The sequence below is a fragment of the Bidens hawaiensis genome, unplaced genomic scaffold (assembly GCF_021521415.1).
Source record: "Bidens hawaiensis isolate Kalapana, Puna unplaced genomic scaffold, B.hawaiensis_p1.1 tig00015764_1, whole genome shotgun sequence".
In the NCBI taxonomy this organism is placed as follows: Eukaryota; Viridiplantae; Streptophyta; class Magnoliopsida; order Asterales; family Asteraceae; genus Bidens; species Bidens hawaiensis.
Window position 1 is genome coordinate 367,812 of NW_027492406.1, and position 18,768 is coordinate 386,579.

Sequence of the window (18,768 nt, forward strand, 5' to 3'; positions counted from 1 at the left end):
CAATACACACAAACTTATATTCTTTCATTCATACTTTCATACTTTCTTTTGTACTAACTTGCTTTCATATCTTACGTTATAAAGAGCATTATGCCCTACATTCCTCGAGTATTATTAGGGCTCGGTACCCTCCTTTCCCGAGTATTATTAGGGCTCGGTACCCTCCTTCCTCGAGTATTATTAGGGCTCGGTACCCTCCTTCCTCGAGTATTATTAGGGCTCGGTACCCTCTTTCCTCGAATATTAGTAGGGTTCGATTCCCTAGTTCTCGAATATTAGTAGGGTTCGATTCCCTCTTCGTTACCATACAACCATACATCATACCTCGAGTATTATTAGGGCTCGGTACCCTTTTCGTAACCATACAACCATACAACCATCCTTTCCTTCTTTTATTAACTTTATCACGTTCATACACATAAGCATACATATCATACTTACCTTATATATAGCGTTACAACCTGACAGTACGTGCAATATCCGAAGATCGTTCACGTACCATCAAGCAATCATTCAGACATTTCACATTATTCACATAATGCATACACTTATCTCTTAGGATAAGCGTATTAACAAACATATTGAGTATGCACACAGCCCCGAAAACATAACACATAAATGGGGCTAGAAACTCACCTGAATGCGATTACGTTCACCGATAATCGTAATCCCTTTCTTCAGTTGTGCACGGCTGACTGTATAATAAGTACACGTATCAATTAACTATCACTACTCATATCATCTTTCTAGTCTTAGCTACTACCCACAACGAACGAACGGGGGTCCGGGGGCAGCGCCCCTGGCGGCGGGGTCTAGGGGCGGCAGCCCCTAGCAGGGTCCAAGGGGCAGAGCCCCTGGCTGGGGTCGAGCTGCCAAGTCAGCTTGGAAAAATTTTATTTACATTAACTGTCTTAACACATTTTCCATTAGGTTTTTAATTTATTTTCTAATTTGCTAACTCCGGCGAACTTATCATTAAGCGAACTTAACAATAAGCGAACTTAACATTAAGCGAACTTACTGTAAGCGAACTTAACGTCATGCGAACTTATCATCAGCGAACTTGTATTAGGCGAAGTTAGTGTTCGGCGAAGTTAACCCTAAGCGAACATATGCCAGGCGAAGTTGTTGCTAGGCGAAGTTATCATCCAGCGAACTTAGCTTTGCAGGCGAAGTTGCCTACCATGAAACTGCTTACAGCGAAGTTATCCAGTGACGGCCACTGGTTTGGTTTTAACTCCGCTAATCGGCTATATTTCAACGTATAAACCTTTTAACCGTCCTCGTAAACATTCCCAAAGCCAACCTCAGACAAGACTTGACTCGGATAAGTGTAAAGTTTGGACCTTTAAGCTAGAACGTTTAACACTAGATCTTAGGGTTCCATTTTAACGAGCCGTTTATGTTCTTGGGTTCGTTCGGTTCGTTTTAACATCAAGTTTATAACTTTACATTTTGTTTACACTCGATCTATCTCTGCTCTAAGTTTCAAGGTTAAATGTTAATAAAAACGTAATCTTTAAGGTAAAAGACGTACCTTTAGTGCTCGTTTGGATTTCGTTAAGCTTGGTTATGAACTCTAGATCTTGTATATAGTTCGTGTGGTAAAGATCTACTACAAGCTAGCGTCCGTTTGGTCTCAAATCCCTCTCGCCTCTCTCTTGGCCGTAATATGGTGAAGGATGTGTGTGTTTTTGAGTGTGTAGAGATTAGGATGGAAAGAAATGAGGGTTTAGGGTTTTAGGTTGGTTTAGGGGATATTTATATCCCTTAAAGCCCATGGACCTAAGGCCCATTCCCTTTAATCCATCTTAATTAATCTAAGTTCATGATCCGTTCCTTACTCGATATTAATTAGTTACTAACGCGAAATCACTTAAACGTAACTTTCTTTATTTAACGTTATAATATTTTAGGATGTTACACACAAAATGATCATTTATGCAGACACTCTACTTAACATGGTCATAATGTTGCAGGCACAAAATGTTGCAGACACTCTAAACAATAACACACAATTTGTACAATAACAACAATTAACAACAAACATGTTTTTAGTCCATACTACTCAAAAAACATCATTGACTTTTCATTGAATACATTGACAATAACAACAACAAATATTGACAACTACCTTAACAACAAACACTGAAAGATTACACATATAATATCCACCATACTGCTATAGTAACAATTATTAAACCTAAAACACTTTGATGCTTCCAATTGTTGTTTTTCAATAAATGTTCTTTCAATTTCTTGTTCTCCTCTTGCAAAAGCAAGTTCTGCAACTTCAAATTTTCCATCTTCATATCTTCAAGGTCTTGTTGTTTTTTGGCACTGCATTTGCATCGTTCATGTGTCTTCAAGAATTCATCAATATCTTCTTTCCACATGAAGAATTTACAGTCCTCATTCTATATTAAACATATAAAAAAAACCTAATCAAATCACATTTGAAAGTATACTTAAACGGTGTACTTACCGGCCATAAAGGGCACCCATAGAATTTGTCCCCATTACGAACACTTCTACGTCCAGCAACTCTAGGAATTGCAAGTACGCCGTGATTAAAGTAGACGTTTCCATCAAAATCAAGCTTAAACCTTTTAGGGTTTTTCTTCCAACGAGATGAAGAAGACGATTGGGAGCTCAATTCCATCAATTTGGTGTTTTAGGGTTCTTAAGTTTGCTCAATTGGGTGATTTTAGGGTTATGATTTTGTTCAACTACGTCACCTGATGTTTGTAAAGAGTTGGATGACCACGTAATCGTTTCACGTCAAATGGGTTTTAACAGCTTGATGGCCAACTCAGCATAATACTAACAGAGTTATGAATCCATTAGTCGAGGACTGTTAAAAATAAATAGCTTTTTAGTTGGGACTATCACCAGCCAAATGTAAAGTTGGGCCTGTTGTTTGTCAACACATCATAGTTGGGAGTATTTAAGATCAATTTTCCTTTCATTTATGATCACAGATAAAACAATGTCTATAAGTGGAACTGTAACGTCCCGCCTTTCATATCACCAATATTGTCCGTTCTACCCCCGATGGATGACCCATCAAGGAACTCACGGATTTGTTTTTAGTTGCCCCGATAGAGACTTCTCAGGTGGTCACCCATCCTAGTACTATTTCCACCCGAGCGCACTTAACTGTGGAGTTCTCCTTTCGTCCACTAGTCTCAAGCCCAAAACATGTTGATGATTAAGAGGAGGGGTCATTACTTATGAACCAATGATCTCATGTCCATTATCGATTTAGGATTTGCCTAGGGTGGACAATTGGTCCATGTTAACCTTCCCTGAAATTTCTGTATCGTTACAGGAACAGTCTTTGCAACACTTTAGTTTACAAGAATAGCAAACGAATAAATTGTTTGTGTAAGTACTAACATCTATTAATCTAATATTTTTTGAAGTAACCAACCGAAAAACATTATATCTTCAAAATGGTTTTTAACCATCTATGGTCACTTACTAAACACAAGCTACGTTATACCTGACATGATTGGTTAGAAGTATTGATAGGGTCCCGTGAGTTTTACCACTACAAGGTTCTCGGCTTCTCGGTCAAACGGGAGTATCTTAATATAGTGCAGTGGAAATTATGTTATTAATCAAGATTGTTTTAAGCACACAATCTAACATGAATCCGATAAATGGGTCGTGTTTGAGTGTGCCAAACAACCGATAAATGATGTCTAGTCGTGTTTAAACTGAGTGGTATTTTGCTCGACTCAAACATCTATCCAAGCCCAACAATAAAAACTCCACAAAATACTGACCTTTTACTTAAGACAGGGTATGCATATTATGTATCAAGATCAAGATTATTTAGAAATGAGTTATCAAAGAGATAAAGCTACATGGTTAAAATAAACCTAACATTGTGATACATCAACCATACAACTCACGTCCACAACGGTCACACGTATCTTGCGCTTTTGGCGATGTAGGCTCGGGCTTCTCCTTCACCAGTTTGGGGAGATCGTGTTCCAAAACATCATGAAACGCTTTAGCTCCTTCCTTAATCTCATCCAAACTATAAAACCAAACATTTACGTCGATTTGTAATTAAGTTATTGGATAATTACAACATACTTATCATGCAACTTATGACAAACTAGAAAACCATCATATGTACCTGATGGAAAGTGGAGGAGTTAACCGAATAGTAGCATTATGCGTCGGTTTTGCAAGGATTCCTCTTTCTTTCAATTTGATACAAAGATCATACGCGGTTGCAGGGTATAAAGACTTGCTAATTAGCTCCACCGTGTTAAATAATCCTTTTCCTCTAATTTCCAACACAGTTTCAGGAAACTGTTGCTGAGTTTTTGTTAATAATCGCCTCAACTCCTCTCCCATTTCAGCAGATCTGAAGCAGATAACATACACATGGGTTATTAAAAAGAAGAGTAGACTGCGATTTTCGTCCCTGTGGTTTGTCTAAATCTGCGGTTTTAGTCCAATAGTTTTAAATTTGCGAATTTGGTCCCTATGGTTTTATTTTACTTGCAATTAAACCCGAATTCACTAACCCCGTTAAGTCTGGTCGTTTAACCCATCAGCGTGCTCCTCACGTGAGGGACAATTTTGTCCTTTTTCTCCCAAAATAAACCTCAGTCCTAGTTCGCAAGCCCCCTCACGTGAGGGGCTTGGTTGTATCTTGGGAGAAAAGGGACAAAACTGCCCCTCACGTGAGGGGCATGCTGATGGGTTTAGCGACCAGACTTAACGGTGTTAGTGAATTCAAGTTTAATTGCAAGAAAAATGAAACCACAAGGACGAAAATCGCAAATTTAAAACTATTGGACTAAAACCGCATATTTGGACAAACCTCATGGATGAAAATCGCAGTTTACTCTAAAAAGAATTAAAAGAATCAGTTTGTTTAGACATGTGTTTTGGAAGTGATTATGCAATATTAAACAATTCATATCAAACAATAACTTTATTACCTCTCGGCAAGTTTCTCGTCTTGTATCACTTGCAATGATGCAATGGCAACAGCACTAGCCAATGGATTTCCTCCAAATGTACTAAAGATTAGCAAAATAAAAGTATGTTATTTGCTAGTTATCATGAAATTATACATATATAAGCCTATAAACGAACCGAATGTTAGTGCACAATTTTGTTTATGTACGTTTATTTATGTTAATTCGTTAACATTCACTTATGTATGTTAGTTTATGTTTTGTTTGAGTCTTGTCCGTTTACGTTCGTTAATATATTCATTTAAAAATCTTATGGCCCCTTACTACTAAGTCTAGTTTTAATAAACTTTTAGGCCCCGCACATGTATCTTCGCTCGATTACGTTCATGAACTGTTCGTTTAACTTGTCTATGGACAAACACACACGAACACGAACATGCTCGTTTTCTTAACGAACGAACAGAAACAAGAAAACCTCGTTCGTTTAATCGTTTGTGTTCAATCAATTATTCAGTTAAAGTTAAACAAACGAACCTAAGTTATATAACATATTAGCATACCTCCCATGCTCCCCTGGTTGTATGCAAAACATAACGTCTTTATCTGCGAGAACCGCACTAACCGGTATCATTCCTCCACCCAATGCTTTCCCTAATATCTGAATCAAAATAAATACAGCACAAGAATATTAATATTATCACTTTGTATTTCATCTCATAATTAAATTGAAAAAAAAAACTTACGATGACATCGGGGCGCACACCTTCCCAGTCACACGCCAACATTCTTCCCGATCGTGCTAATCCACTTTGTATTTCGTCGGCAATCATTAATATGTTATGTTTTGAGCAAAGCTCTTGGACCGCCTTTAGGTAACCATCTGGAGGAACTATAACCTGTAAAATAATATATTATATTTTTATCGGTTTAGAATAAAAAAAATAACAGAAAATAGTGAAATTACATACCCCGGCCTCGCCTTGTATGGCTCAAATAGAAAGCCAGCTATGTGTTCTCCGTGTTCTGCACACATCAATATCATATAATAATTTTATTAGACAGCATAAAGAATCATATAAACAAGAGGCGTTATATGGTAAACAAGCAAATTTCGACCCGCTTACTTATTATAAGTGTGTCGACATCGGTTGTGTTTTATCTGAAACGGGTCACATCAACACATTCAGATTTAGGCTATTTGTGTGCATGGATTAGTTTTGGGCTCAAACCGAACCAAAAACTGAAAATTCTGTTTTTGAGTTTTTTAAAAGCGCCCGGTTTCGCTTTTTCGGTCTCGTTTTTTGGGCATTACCACTTGGGTTGAAACTTTGGGCCGGTTTTTCACTCAAAGTAATGAATTGGGTCTATATTATTTTGTTAATTAACAATTGATTTATAATACAATTGGGATAAAATATATGGGTTACACTATATATTAAATTCTAAAAAATTAATTAAAATTCAAAATTGAAAATAAAAATCCATAAATTTGGTTTGGTTATTTTGGTTTTAGTTACATGCAAAACCAAAACCAAACTGAAATTATGGTTTTTTACAAAAACATAAAACCAAACTGTCATTTTTTCGTTACAGATCGGTTTTTTCTGGTTTCATGCACACCATTTATTGCTATAATCATGATGGCTAACCGTTCACTGGGTCAACCCAGCCCGGCTCATTTCAACGTGTACAAAAAGTGGCCTCTCAAAACCTAAGCCCGTATTGACTCGCTACTAAACCCACCCATCTTGCAACCTCTATATTTGAAAATGCAACAACGAAAAACCTTCAAAAAGTTTCTTAAGAGCGGCTTCGTCTCCAAAGTCAACTTTAAGTTGACCAGGTAACAACGGCCAAAATCCACGAGTGGCGTCATTATCACAGCTCATAGAAATAGCTCCCATCGTACGACCATGAAAGCATCCGCAACATGACACAATGATAGCCTGAACATAAAACAAATAAGATTGTAAAGGAACCGAACCGAGCATGTTCATTTCATACGTTTAACTTTAACCGAACAAACAATCGAACACGAACAGTTACACGAACGGGATTTTCTTGTTTGTGCTCCTTCGTTAAGAAAATGAACACTTTTGTTTCGTTTATGTTTGTTCGTTAACAGAAAGAACGGTTCACGAACATAAATGTACACTTACAGCTGAACATATATGAACGTGCATGATTGAGCTAAAACTGGTTAAAAGTAACGTGAAGAACAGTGTGTTACGCCTAAAACGTTTGTAAAACTAGACTAATTTGAAATGGGCCAAAAAACTTTAAATGAATATATTAATGAATGCAAACTAGAAAACTTAAACAAACGTAAACTAACAAACATACACAAATTTAAGTGAACAACATTCATGAACATAAATGAATGAGAACGAGACATATGTTCATGTTCGTTCATTTAACTAAATGAACAACAAATTTTGTTCATGTTAATTTAGTAAATGTATAAACGAACTTCCAGCTCAACGGTTCACGAATTGTTCACTGAATGTTTGGTTCATTTAAAGACGTAAAAACAAACTAACTAGAATATAGCAATTAGTGAAGGCTTATAGAGTCCATATATTTTTAAAACAATAATGATAGAAATTAAATTTACATAAAAATTAGTACGAACTTAATACCTTATCTTTGGGAATTCTTTTTTTCTCATAACCCCATTTTCTCGCAAGCTTTAAAGCAGTTTCTACTCCTTCGCCGCCAGTGTTCATTGGAAGAACCATATCATATCCAAACAACTTGGTCAAATACTCTGCAAATACTGGAAATTTGTCATTGTAGAAGGCTCTAGAACTTAGAGTTAACGTTTGTGCCTGATCGGTTAATGCTTTCATGATCTTTGGATGACAATGTCCCTGCAACAAACACCAACATCATTCCCTTTTGATCCAGTAATGATATAAGAAGTAAATCATAATCAATGTGTAACGATTACGAGTTCATTTCACCTGATTAACTGCAGAGTAAGCTGCAAGGAAATCGAGATACTTATTGCCTTCTGGATCCCATATAGCTGATCCCTTTCCATGAGAAAATACTACAGGAACCGGATGATAACTGCACAAAGACGAAATTAAGTATATATATCCACAATTTCAATTTGTTCTTGAATCATGATTACTGCCTTACTGGTTGTTCAAGAATGGATTGATATAACTCACCAACACGAAAAACGCACACAAACATACGAATACAGATGTAAACGAGTAAGAGCTTGTTTTGACTTACGAGAGCTTGAGCTCAGCTCGTGAGTTGTTTTTTCAAACTCGAGCTCGGCTCGTTTATTCTTTATCAATTAAATTCTATAAGTTTTTAATTATTATATATGTTTAAAAAAAACCTTAAATGAGCCTAAGCTCGGCTCGTTTATTCTTTATCAATTAATTTCTATAAGTTTTTAATTATAATATATGTTTAAAAAAAACCTTAAACGAGCCTAAGCTCGACTTTGCAATGTGAAATACATAGAAGTCCGATAGAGTTCAAACTTAGATATACACAGTAACACAAGGCTCGACGAGCCCAAACAATCTGCTCATGCAAGGCTTGAGCTCGGCTCTTTTTGACTTATAAGAGCTTGAGCTAGGCTCATTTATTCTTTATTAATTACTTTCTGTAAGTTTTTAATTATTATATATGTTGGAAAAAAACCTTAAAGGGGCCTAAGCTCGGCTGTACAATACTACAATGTGAAATTAATACATATAAGTCCAAAAGAGTTCAAACTTAGAAATGCACAACGGACGTTAAGGCTGGACGAGCCCAAACGACCCGCTCATACAAGGCTCGAGCTTGGCCTCGATAGCTAAATGAACTTTATTGAGGCTTGGGCTCAATAAGGTTCGGCTCATTTCGAGCTTTTTATCTATCCGAACTTAAGTAGCTAACGATCCGGTTCACACAAAAAAACCAGATAACTCCCAATTATATTTAATATTATTACTGAAAAACCTCTCTTACACATAACTCGTAATGAAAACCTAACTCGGTTCATCTATATATATAGGCTAACAAATCTTAGCTAAATTTGATAAAAGACAAATACAGGGCGTACTTGTGGGCGCTGTAATCATGTTCTAAATCGATTAAGTGACGAGACGATGCGGTCGAAGAGGCGGTGCGTTCGGTTACCGTTCCAAACCGTCTAAAGTTGTTCTTGATTCTGTTTGATAAAAGTTGTAAAGAGATTCTGCTAGCCATATGCCAAGATTTTACAATATTGGGTTGCTGATTCTTGGATTGGAATGTTAAATTAATTAGAGGAATTGGAAGATGGGTTTTACACTGGTTTATGATTTGATTTGAATTTGGATGATGAAGATGAAGATGAAGATGATGAAGGTGGAGTGTGCTGATGAAACGCTATTATCCAAAAAGTACAATGGATGGATGATCACACGTGTGAATCTGAGTCAGCGTACGATAATGCGGCTTTAGTTTAGTTAGGCCGTTTATGAATTGTTTGAGATTAGGTTATTCAGTAATTTGATAACTTGAATTAAACCGAGCTTAAGCTTGTATTGAGGCTTATTAGCAAATGAGTTTGAGCCAGAGCTTCACATATTAAACTCAAGTCGGCTGGTGAGTTAAACAAGCTTTTTATTATGTAATATTAATTTAATATACTTATATAATATGTATAAATTATGGTAAAATCTAATAAGGCAACATATATTATATATTATATATAAAAATCATATTATAAATATCTATACAATTACATTATTAAATAATTATAATTACAAATAGAAAACAAGTTAAGTATGACCAAACTTGAGCTTTAAAAACGATTTACGAATCAAGTTCAAGCTTTAGAGATAGAGCTCTGAACCCAACTCGAGTAGCTTAATGTCACGAACCAATTGTGTGATGATCGATTTGTTTGCTTGTGCTACAATGTTTAAGGTTGGTGGTTTGTCTCGGACTTCATTGGGCACATCCTTAACTTAAAAGAAAGACGTACATGCCTAGTTGTGCCTGACAACAAATACATCGTTGGTTGCAAGCTGCTGTCGCTCGTCTTACTATTCTAAAAAAAGTAATAAACTCAAAAACCAAACCCAACCTTACCATCTTCTCTACATCTTAACATCCATCACTGCTTCATAAAATCCAGTGTGATGACATTAACAACACTACTATATTCACAACTACCGTTCATTCGTTTCGATAATAATGAAACCCAAAGATCACACTCCACAAGGTTTCCGACAACTCCTTTACACTTCACTGGAAAAACAAAAAGAATCAGAAAGATTTCTGTAGTGAGAGCAAACGTAATTGACAAAGAACATGAAGTATTCAAGCCTTCATTTGACGAGTATTTGAAAGCCATGGAGACTGTTAAAACCCGTAGAGACAAGCGTAAAACCCTATCAACACAAACCCAAGCCCCACCGGCAAGTGTAATTGAGAGAGATGAAGTAGTTAGAAAGAAATTGGATGTTAAAGAAGGTGAATTGGGTGCAAAGGGTAGTTGCCCGGAAGGTGTTCGACGAAATGCCGGGTTTCGAGAACAGGGTTTTAGTGTTAAAAAGGTTTCTAAAGAGGAAATACATGAAACAAGTATGCCAAATTTGAACCAAAATGAAGTTGTTATGAAGAAATTGGAGTTTAAAGTAGGTGAATTTGGTGCAAAGGGTAGTCGCCCGGAAGGCGTTCGACGAAATGCCGAAACAGATTTCGAGTTTCGAGAACGGAGTTTTGATATGAAAAGGGTTTCTAAAGATGAAGGAGTTGAGAGAATTATGCCAAATGTGAGCCAAGGTGAAGCTGTTTTGAAGAAATGGACACGGAAGAAACCGGATTCTAAAGACGGACAAATCGATACTGAGTTTCGAGAACAGAGGTTGACGGAATCGAACTTAGATGAAGTTGTGAAGAGATGGACCCGGAAGAAAGCGGATGGTGAAGAAGCTGAAATGGGATTAAGGGGTTATGAAAGAAGTTCTATTTCAAGTAAAAAGTATGTGAAGAAACCGAGTCGGAAAGGTGGGAATGATGGTTATGATGACGTGGAGATAGAGAGAGCGGCGTTTAAATCATTAGAGGAATTTCCAGATGTTTGTGATCAACCGAGGGTTTCACGAGTAGATATGGATGAAAGAATCCAGAAGTTAGCAAAGAGGTAAATAATAATACTGAATTATGATGATCACTAGTGATTTAAATGCACCTTTGTTTGGTTAGTATTCATTATCTTTATTTAAACAGTTTGAATGGTGCATCAATTGACACTCCCGAGTGGAATTTCTCTAAAATGATGAGAAGTGCAAAGATCAGATTTGCAGATTTTTCGATTATAAGGCTTATACAGATCTTAGGAAATTATGGCAATTGGAGGCAGGTGCTTCAAGTAATAGAGTGGATGCAAGCACGGGAACGCTTCAAGTCTAACAGAATAAGGTTTGACTTTTTGTGAATGAACTTATAACATTAATGATTTCTTCAGTGTGTTAAAGATACATGCTTTGACTTTTGACCATAGTTGAAATTTGAAAATAATACGATGGTTAATATGTGTTCTTTGTGTTTGCAATTTAGAAATATTTACACTGCTGCCCTTGATGCCCTTGGGAAAGCAAGGAGACCCGTGGAAGCACTCAACATGTTTCACACAATGCAGGCATCACTTTGCTTTGATCAAGTTTAATGCATGTATTTGATAAAACATTAGATGAATTGATTATTCATTTCTGTATTTGTTTGTAATATTTTGCAGCAACAAATGGCTTCATATCCAGATATTGTAGCTTATCATTGTATTGCAGTGACCCTTGGCCAAGCAGGTCATATGAGGGAACTTTTCCATGTGATTGACACAATGAGATCTCCTCCCAAAAAGAAATTAGCAACTGGTGTTCTTCAAAAATGGGACCCACGACTTGAGCCAGATATTATAGTCTATAATGCTGTGAGTATTTGCATCTCTCATATTTTCTATTCAAATTTTCACTTTTGACGCATCCTAAGCATCTGTGCGACTGTGCGTCAATTGTTGAAACCTGTAGATGATTACTAGTCTAATGGTAATCAAATTTGGAGTACGTGAGAAGTAGCTAAAATATAATGTTAAATTTTCATATATACAAAATGATTATGTGTCTAAACATGCATTTGTAGGTTCTAAATGCGTGTGCTCGCCAGAAGAATCTAGAAGGTGCTTTCTGGGTGTTGCAGCAGCTAAAGCAACAAGGCCTACAACCTAATAGCATAACATATGGACTTGTAATGGAGGTATTGCTTTAATCTCTTGCCCGCGCGCACATATAAGGTAGAGTTAGGCAGAACACCGTTTTTGCGAGAACAAACTAAATCATAAAATTTTCTACGTGTGTGCATGATCCGGTTATTAACCTCAACCGAATTAACTAATTGGTTTTTGGTTATTTGGTTCGGTTCGTTCGTTAGTTTTGTTGGTTTTTGGTTCGGTAAATTTCGGCTAATAACCAAATTAAAACCTTGGCTAAAATTTTTGCTTAGAAATACCTTAAATGGATGCATGAATACATGAAATGAAGGTTTTAAATACATGAAATGGAGATATAACTACATAAAATGGAGGTATAAATACATGAAATAGTGATATAAAACATGAAATGGAGGTATACAAGCTAGAAATATATGAAAATATGAATACTTCGGTTCTGTTAATTTCGGTTCACCAAGACTTCTAAAATTTTCCAACCTTAAGGTTTTTTAAAATACAAGAAAATAGTTGAATTGCAATGTTTATTCATCTCTCCTTATATTCAAAATAGTATGAACAAATTTCATTTGTATATATCAATCAATCATACCCAGTAAAATCCCACCGACAGCAGAGCTATAGGTAGGGTCTGGGGAGGGTGGGATGTAGGCACACCGTACCTCTATCCAAAGGAATAAAGAGGTGGCTTCCAGAGAGACCCTCGGCTCTAAGAACATGTGTATGAAGCAAAAAAAGGAAATCAAAGTTTAACAGTTATATAAAAAACTACTACTAATTATAATAATATTAATAAAAAGGTCACAGTTTAACCGCAATATAAAAGCTAATAATAATAATAATAAAGTATGTAAGGGAAATACCATTATGGTATGTGACCTAAATAAGTTAAGTCTAAGCCCTAAGGTATTCAATTCTCTCTAAAAATCCTTAACTTTAATTCTACTTCTCCACGAATTCCTATCCTCAACCATGTCCTCAGAGAGGTTTAGGTCTATCAAATCATGCCTAATCCTCTCATCCCAAGTCAATTTCGGTCGTCCTCTACCCCTCCTCCCCTCTATAGTAATGTTTTCTACGGATCTAACAGGATTCGTCGTCTGTCTTCTCTTTACATGTCCAAACCATCTCAATCTCCACTCTCTTATCTTGTCTGCTATGTTCGCCACCCCTAATCTCTCGCGAAGCACAACGTTTCTTATTCTGTCTAGCCTTGTGTGCCCACACATCCAACGTAGCATTCTCATTTCTGCTACCTCCATCTTCCGCACTTGTGCCTTCTTGATGGCCCAACAATCTGTTCCATATAGCATTGCAGGTCTAACTGCCACCCTATAGAATTTTCCCTTCAGATTAGTCGGGAAACTCTTGTCGCATAATATACCTGTGGCTGCTTTTCATCTACACCATCCTACCTGAACTCGGTGGGTCACATCACTGTCTAATTCCCCATCGCTCTGTACAAATGATCCTAAATACTTGAACTTCGTTACCTGCGGGACCACCTGCCCTTCAATTGTGATGTGTGCGTCTTCACTGTCGTTTATCTCACCAAAATCACAGTGTAGGTGCTCCGTCTTAGATCGGCTAATCTTTAAACCTTTTGTCTCTAAGGTTGTTCGCCACTCCTCAAGCCTCATGTTTAGATCTTGTTTTTTCTCAGCAAGTAACACAATATCGTCTGCGAACATCATGCACCACGGGAGAGTCCCCTGAATCGACTTTGACAACTCATCCAAGACTACTGCAAAAAGAAACGGGCTCAACGCTGACCCCTGGTGAAGACCTACCTCTACAGGAAAGAAATCAGTATCCCCCACTGGCGCACGGACACTTGTTTCACTCCTGGTATACATATCCATAATTATCTCTATGTATTTCCTGGGCACTCTTCTACCCTCCAAGCACTCCCAGAGCACCTGTCGTGGCACACTGTCGTAGGCCTTTTCTAGGTCAATAAACACCATATGTAGATCACGCTTCTTCTCCCTATACTTTTCCATTAATCTTCTTATAAGGTGTATTGCCTCTGTGGTGGAACGCCCCGGCATGAAGCCAAATTGGTTGACCGTAACCTGAGTTTCTCGTCTAAGTCTAACCTCAATCACTCTTTCCCATAGCTTCATAGTATGACTTAGTAGTTTGATTCCTCATTTGTATATAATACCTACAAATGTGTAAGTCATGTGCAGGTTATATTACCTACTCATAACTTACATGTGTGTAAATAAACTGTTAAAATTAAAATAAAAAAATATGTACAAATTAATTTGATTGTTTTTTATGTATATAACACACAAATTGGTGTTTAAGAAGGACACATATACAAGATATAAAAAATATGAACCATTGAGCAAAAAATTAGTTCATTATGCTTGTTCTTTTTTGTTCTCACAATAATTTAGTGTTGGATAATTGTCTTATTTTTCATTATTAAATAACTAAGGACAAGTGTTTTAAGAGGTTCTCACAGTTCTCTATGTAAACTGGTTATGTATTGAACAACCTCTATGAATATACTATATGATATTAATATAATTAATTTTCATGATAATTAATTCCTGGTTTTTGGATGTAGGTAATGCTGGCATGTGAAAAGTATAATCTAGTACACGAGTTTTTCAAAAAGATGCGGAAATCATTTATTCCAAATTCTTTAACTTATAAGGGTAAGTCATTGGAGGTTTTTCATCCTTATCGCACGTTGCATGTTTTTTATAATTTTTATAATTTCATTTTGTAGTTCTTGTGAATACATTATGGAAAGAAGGCAAAATTGATGAGGCCATTCTAACTGTTAAAGAAATGGAAAAACGAGGAATAATTGGTTCCGCAGCCCTCTATTATGACCTTGCCAGATGCCTTTGTAGTGCAGGAAGACATGTCGAAGCTATTGTGCAAGTAAAAAACTATTTACATTTTTATTCTTAAAATAATGATAGTTTTTTGATTTTTTTTATTTGAGAACAATTTCACACATATCCTTCTATAAGTTCAAAATTTCATATGCATCTTTTCTAAACATTAAATAATTCGTATGTCATAGTAAATAATAAAATCAATTACTTATAGTAGCCTGTTGAGTAAATAGGCTTGTAAATGAACCGGACGTTTAGCGAACTGATCGTGAGCCATTCGGTAGGAAGTTCGTTTATAATGTTTATGAATGAACATGAACAACCATGAACACATTGATTTCCTTAACGAGTGGGCACGGACAAGAAATCCACGTTCGTTTAATTGTTTGTGTTCAATCGTTTGGTTGGCTAAAGTTAAACGTGTCTGTTCGGTTCCTTTACAAGCCTGTGAGTAAACAAAGACATCATTTTGTGCTGAGAATTGAGATTATTCATAGTAATAACTAATAACGTTGTATCGTCTTTGTTAGTTCAGTGAAGTCTTTGTAATTTTATATGTTATATTTATGGAATGGTTTAATATGATATTTCTAAACTGACTCAATAATAGTATTCATTATTAATTTATATCATTTTTGCATTTTGTGATTCCATAGATTGAAAAGATATGTAAAGTGGCAAATAAACCTTTGGTGGTGACATATACCGGTTTAATTCAAGCGAGTTTGGACTCTGGGAAAATCGAGAGTGTAACTTACATATTCAAACATATGCACAAGTATTGTTCACCGAATTTAGTTACATATAATATTATGCTCAAAGGGTACCTCGATCACCATATGTTTGACGAAGCAAAACAATTGTTTAATAAGTTATTGGAGAACGGGAATCATGTTACAAGTAAAGTCGATTACGGGCAGGTTGTTTTACCGGATATTCATACGTTTAATTTGATGTTAGACGCGTGCTTGGTAAATCAAAAGTGGGATGATCTTGAATTTGTTTACATGAAAATGCTGCAACATGGATATTATTTTAACACAAAACGTCATTTGACTATGATTCTTGAAGCATGCAAAGCTGGAAAGGTATTTTCTATCAATATTCTGTTCGTTTTATTTAATTTAATCTTTTTCATAACATATTGACAAAGGTTATTTTGCTAAATGATATGTGGGCATCAAATTTGACTCTTGAGGTTAATTGAACTATGTTTATAATTGCTAAATCGATATGATTTCTCTAGGTTATATAGAATATTGTTAGTGCACAAAATTTTATGATAGTATAGAAAGTTTTCTTTTTAGATTTTATTACAACACATATCAATCTTGAACTTGAAAAGTCACCTTTGGCTTTTGAGGTCAACTGGACTATGTTTATAAGCACGAAATTGATACGATTTTTTTATGTTATCAAGAAAATTGTAAAAATGCATGAACTTTATGATAATGTAAAAATGCATAAACTTATGATAATATTGATCAATCTTGGACTTAAAAAGTCATACCTTTGACTTTTGAGGTCAACTGCATTATGTTTATTAACAAGAATTAGATATGATTTCTTTAGGTTATCAAGAAAAATTGTGAGCGTGCACAAACTTTACGATATATCGACATTTGGCAGTTTTCTGTTTAATTTTTTAAAACAACCCATATCAATATCGGACTTAAAAGTCATACCTTTGACCTCAAAAGTCAAACTTTACTTCCTTAGCATGATAAAAACATTTATTAGCTGTAAATTGATCCGTTTTGTATCAATTTTGCAGGTGAATCTATTAGAAACAACATGGAAACATTTGATTGAAGGGGACCAAATCCCGCCACCACCTCTTGTTCAAGAAATGTTTTGTATGAAACTGAAACAAGATAATTATGATGCTGCTTTCTCTTGTTTAATATGTCTTCCTTCAACCGAATCACATAAATATTCTCGGATTTCGTGGGTGACCCGTTTCAAAGATGACCCCAAACTTTTCCAGGAAGAAACGCTTCTAAGAGTAATAGATAGGGTAAACACTTTATCGATCGGAAATGAAGAACCAAATGTAATTCTTTTGAATCTGATGAAATCTTGTAAAGAAACTCTTAAGCAGTTAAAGGTAGAAGAGTTTGTTATGTTGTAAAACTGGATTTTGAACTAATAGATAGAATATATTCCAATTTATATAGAAACTTGGGAGGAGATGATATTATCAATCATCAATCAGACCTAATGTAGTCCCACAAACAGCAAAGCTATAAGTAGGGTCTGGGGAGGGTGGGATGTAGGCACACCGTACCTCTATCCAAAGGGATAAAGAGGTGGCTTCCGGAGAGACCCTCAGCTCTAAAGTACGTATGTAGGAAGCAATACAAAGAAATCAAAGTTCAACAGTAATAATAATAATAATAATAATAATAATAATAATAATATATGTAAAGGAAATATCATTATGGTGTGTGACAAAAATAGGAAAATAGAAGCCCTAGGGTAATCATTTCCCTAGAAAACCTTAACTTTAATTCTACTTCTCCAAGAATTCATATCCTCAACCATGTTCTCGGAGAGGTTTAGGTCTATCAAATCATGCCTAATCCTTTCGTCCCAAGTCAATTTAGGTCGTCATCTACCCCTCTTCCCTTCTATATTAATATTTTCTACGTTCTAACAGGATTCATCGTCTGTCTTCTCTTCACATGTCCAAACCATCTCAATCTCCACTCTCTTATCTTGTCTGCTATGTTCGCTACACCTAATCTCTCCCGAAACACAACGTTTGTTATTCGGTCTAATCTTGTGTGTCCACACATCCAACGTAGCATACTCATTTCTGCTACCTCCATCTTCCGCACGTGTGCCTTCTTGATGGCCCAACACTCTGTTCCATATAGCATTGCAGGTCTAACTGCAACCCTATAAAATTTCCCCTTTAGTTTAGTTGGGAAACTCTTGTCGCACAATATTCCTGTGGCTGCTTTCCATCTACACCATCCTACCTGGACTCGATGGATCACATCAATGTCTAATTCTCCATCGCTCTGAACAAAAGATCCTAGATACTTGAACTTCGTTACCTGCGGAACCACCTACCCTTCAATGGTGATCTGTGCGTCCTCATTGTCATTTACCCCACCAAAATCACAGTGTAGGTACTCCGTCTTAGAGCGACTAATCCTTAAACCTTTTGTCTCTAAGGTTGTTCGCCACTCCTCAAGCCTCATGTTTAGATCTTGTTTTCTCTCAGCAAGTAACACAATATCGTCTGTGAACATCATGCACCACGGAAGCGTCCCCTGAATCGACTTTGACAACTCATCCAAGACTACTACAAAAAGAAACGGACTCAGCGCTGACCCCTGGTGAAGACCTACCTCTACGGGGAAGAAATCAGTATCCCCCGCTGATACACGAACACTTGTTGCACTCCTGATATACATATCCATAATTATCTCTATGTATCTCCTTGGTACTCCTCTACCCTCCAAGCACTCCCAAAGCACCTGTCGTGGCACACTGTCGTAGGCCTTTTCTAGGTCAATAAACACCATATGCAGGTCACGCTTCTTCTCCCTATACTTTTCCATCAATCTTCTTATAAGGTGTATTGCTTCTGTGGTGGAACGACCCGGCATGAAGCCAAATTGGTTCACCGTAACCTGAGTTTCTCGTCTAAGTCTAACCTCAATCACTCTTTCCCATAGCTTCATAGTATGGCTTACTAGTTTGATTCCTCGATAGTTACCACAACATTGAG

General features: G+C 36.4%; 1 protein-coding gene and 1 pseudogene across 2 annotated transcripts; one reads left to right on the forward strand and one right to left on the reverse strand.

Annotated features, from left to right (window-relative positions):
- Window positions 1–3,876: 3,876 nt before the first annotated feature.
- LOC143549727 (ornithine aminotransferase, mitochondrial-like) lies at window positions 3,877–9,371 on the reverse strand (annotated as a pseudogene). The gene is made up of 10 exons (XR_013138182.1): window positions 9,016–9,371; window positions 7,910–8,018; window positions 7,586–7,816; window positions 6,733–6,892; window positions 5,915–5,969; window positions 5,690–5,842; window positions 5,507–5,604; window positions 4,968–5,048; window positions 4,151–4,384; window positions 3,877–4,048 (listed from the first exon to the last, which is right to left on the reverse strand). The product of XR_013138182.1 is annotated as an ornithine aminotransferase, mitochondrial-like (transcript).
- Window positions 9,372–10,060: 689 nt separating this feature from the next.
- LOC143549736 (pentatricopeptide repeat-containing protein At1g30610, chloroplastic-like) lies at window positions 10,061–17,174 on the forward strand. Its single transcript, XM_077040568.1, has 9 exons — window positions 10,061–11,088; window positions 11,175–11,366; window positions 11,505–11,586; window positions 11,683–11,874; window positions 12,084–12,197; window positions 14,747–14,837; window positions 14,912–15,069; window positions 15,683–16,114; window positions 16,801–17,174. Exons 1-9 carry the CDS (start codon window positions 10,082–10,084, stop codon window positions 17,155–17,157), a joined length of 2,625 nt encoding a protein of 874 aa, XP_076896683.1. The 5' UTR covers window positions 10,061–10,081; the 3' UTR covers window positions 17,158–17,174.
- The last annotated feature ends 1,594 nt before the right edge of the window (window positions 17,175–18,768 follow it).

What these genes read in the sequence shown, in the direction of transcription:
- LOC143549736 (XM_077040568.1), top strand. Translation starts at nt 10,082, where the DNA reads ATGACATTAACAACACTACTATATTCACAACTACCGTTCATTCGTTTC. An exon ending in ATGTCGAAGCTATTGTGCAA is followed by an intron (nt 15,070 to 15,682) that starts GTAAAAAACTAT and finishes GTGATTCCATAG; the next exon opens with ATTGAAAAGATATGTAAAGT. An exon ending in AAGCATGCAAAGCTGGAAAG is followed by an intron (nt 16,115 to 16,800) that starts GTATTTTCTATC and finishes TCAATTTTGCAG; the next exon opens with GTGAATCTATTAGAAACAAC.